General features: G+C 40.7%; 1 protein-coding gene across 2 annotated transcripts in view; it reads left to right on the forward strand.

Moving 5' to 3' along the window:
* The window catches only part of lmo2 (LIM domain only 2), a 7551-nt gene extending 5528 nt beyond the window's left edge, over nucleotides 1–2023 (forward strand). For both annotated transcript variants that reach the window (XM_015403850.1, XM_015403849.1), the window contains exons 2-3: nucleotides 992–1207; nucleotides 1301–2023. In XM_015403850.1, coding sequence (XP_015259336.1) covers nucleotides 1017–1207; nucleotides 1301–1526 — 417 coding nt within the window. In that variant the 5' untranslated portion in view covers nucleotides 992–1016 and the 3' untranslated portion in view covers nucleotides 1527–2023. The remainder of the gene's footprint in view (nucleotides 1–991; nucleotides 1208–1300) is intronic.
* Nucleotides 2024–2029: the final 6 nt, after the last annotated feature.

Raw genomic sequence — 2029 nt, forward strand, 5'->3', positions numbered from 1 at the left:
GGGGCCGATTATATCGTGCATCCCTAGATTTATCAGTGTGTTAAATAAAGCAAAAAGTAGCATATATGGACAAAAAGTCTCAGAAATAACCATGAAATGATAAACATAGTGGTGGAGTTTGTGTATCTCAACTGAGACTCGCGCTGGCACCATGTGCTGCTGAAATAAGGCATAATGTAGGGGTGGAGGGTGGTTGAGGACCTAAATGCAGAGATGAGGAGCCAGAGAGGAGTTTTGCTGATTTAATTAAAAAGGAAACAAACAAAATCCAAGAACCAAAATACAGGAAACTAAAAACCAGGAGATGTCAGGGGGGAAAACGCGCATGGGGAGCCTAGTAACAACAAGAAACTATCAGAAGCAACTGAAGATGAGAAGTAAATATGGAGGACAGAACAAAGAATGGACTAATCAGCTGATATGGAGCAGGTGTGGATAGAAGTAACTAGAAGGGAGCCAAGGGGAAAATTAGAATGGCACAACAAGGCAACAGAGTAACTCAAAAAATGCAACATAGCTTGAATATAACACAGAATGAACAAAACAAAATGATTTGAATAAGTAAAAGCTCTAGAACCTTAACAGTTTTAACTTTTTTGCAAAGACTCCTTTGATGAGTGGACACTGTGAAGGCTGGTGGAGTGTCCATGATGCTGTGGGCCTGTTTCTCCTCTAAGAGTTGTGTAAGAGTGCAGTGTTAAAGTGAATGTTTCAAATAAATTATTTATTTTATAGTGAAATCTGTGTTGGTAAACTTAAAACGGGTCCTTATTGGTCCAAACCTCCAGCATGTCAGAAGACCAATAGAAATATTTAACACTCGCAAAATCAGTAAAGTATTTTTCTTTATCTTAATGTATTCGTATAACATTTTCTATGCAATTAAAAAGTGTATTTTTAGTTTTCTTTTTACCCATCTTCACTAGGGCTGCAAGGAAAAGTAACATACAGGGGGAAAAAAGCAATACTAACCGTTTCATTTCTGGTTCAGGGAGCCAGTTGATGAGGTCCTTCAGATGCCTCCATCCCTGCTGACATGTGGTGGGTGTCAGCAGAGCATCGGTGACCGCTTCTTCCTGAAGGCCATTGAGCAGTACTGGCATGAGGACTGCCTTAGCTGCGACCTCTGCGGCTGTCGGCTTGGAGAGGTGGGCCGGAGGCTCTACTATAAGCTGGGGAGGAAGCTCTGTCGTCGGGATTATCTCAGGTGAACATTTGCTGGTATTAACAGAAGCTTGTTTAAACATACAGTAATATTGGGTCAAACACTAAACCTCCCGTTTCTGCCTCATCCCACCAGGCTCTTCGGTCAGGATGGTCTCTGCGCCTCCTGCGAAAAAAGAATCCGAGCGTTTGAGATGACGATGCGCGTCCGGGACAAGGTTTACCATCTCGAGTGCTTCAAGTGCGCCGCCTGCCAGAAGCACTTCTGTGTCGGGGATCGCTACCTTCTCATCAACTCCGACATCGTGTGTGAGCAGGACATTTTTGAGTGGACCAAACTCAACAACAGCAGCGTGGTTTAGGGCGATAACCGTGTGGCTTTTCTGGCTGCCTTGATGAACAGCTGTCTTTAAAGCCCATACAGGCTTATTCATGCAATACGACTGGAATTAAACGAGGAGTGGACTTGCATCTAAACATTTCCGCATGCAAACCTGCGCTTAAGGTTTAAACATTTCTAATCGTAAAGAACAAACGGAGAAAAAAAACTTTAAGACTGAACATGTTTGACTTTGTTATACACTGGGTTTTGTAAAGGTATAAATGAACAAAAAAAGCATCCTAGCTTGGGTGTGTTTAAACCTTTTTCAGGTTTTCTCATAGTCGGACACTTTTAAACCTCTATAATGCTGAATAATACTATTAGTAGGCTTCTTTTTTACTGGCTTTGTATTTCTAAATCATGTTTAAATAATTATGCAGAAATCTACAATAGTTTCTTATGTTATTTTCCTTTGGACAAATTTTCTGATTAGGAAAAAAACAAAACATTGAGCTAACGGATTATTTGTAAAATATTATTTAA

Source organism: Cyprinodon variegatus, unplaced genomic scaffold, assembly GCF_000732505.1.
Source record: "Cyprinodon variegatus isolate N-32 unplaced genomic scaffold, C_variegatus-1.0 Scaffold1580, whole genome shotgun sequence".
NCBI classification, from domain to species: domain Eukaryota; kingdom Metazoa; phylum Chordata; class Actinopteri; order Cyprinodontiformes; family Cyprinodontidae; genus Cyprinodon; species Cyprinodon variegatus.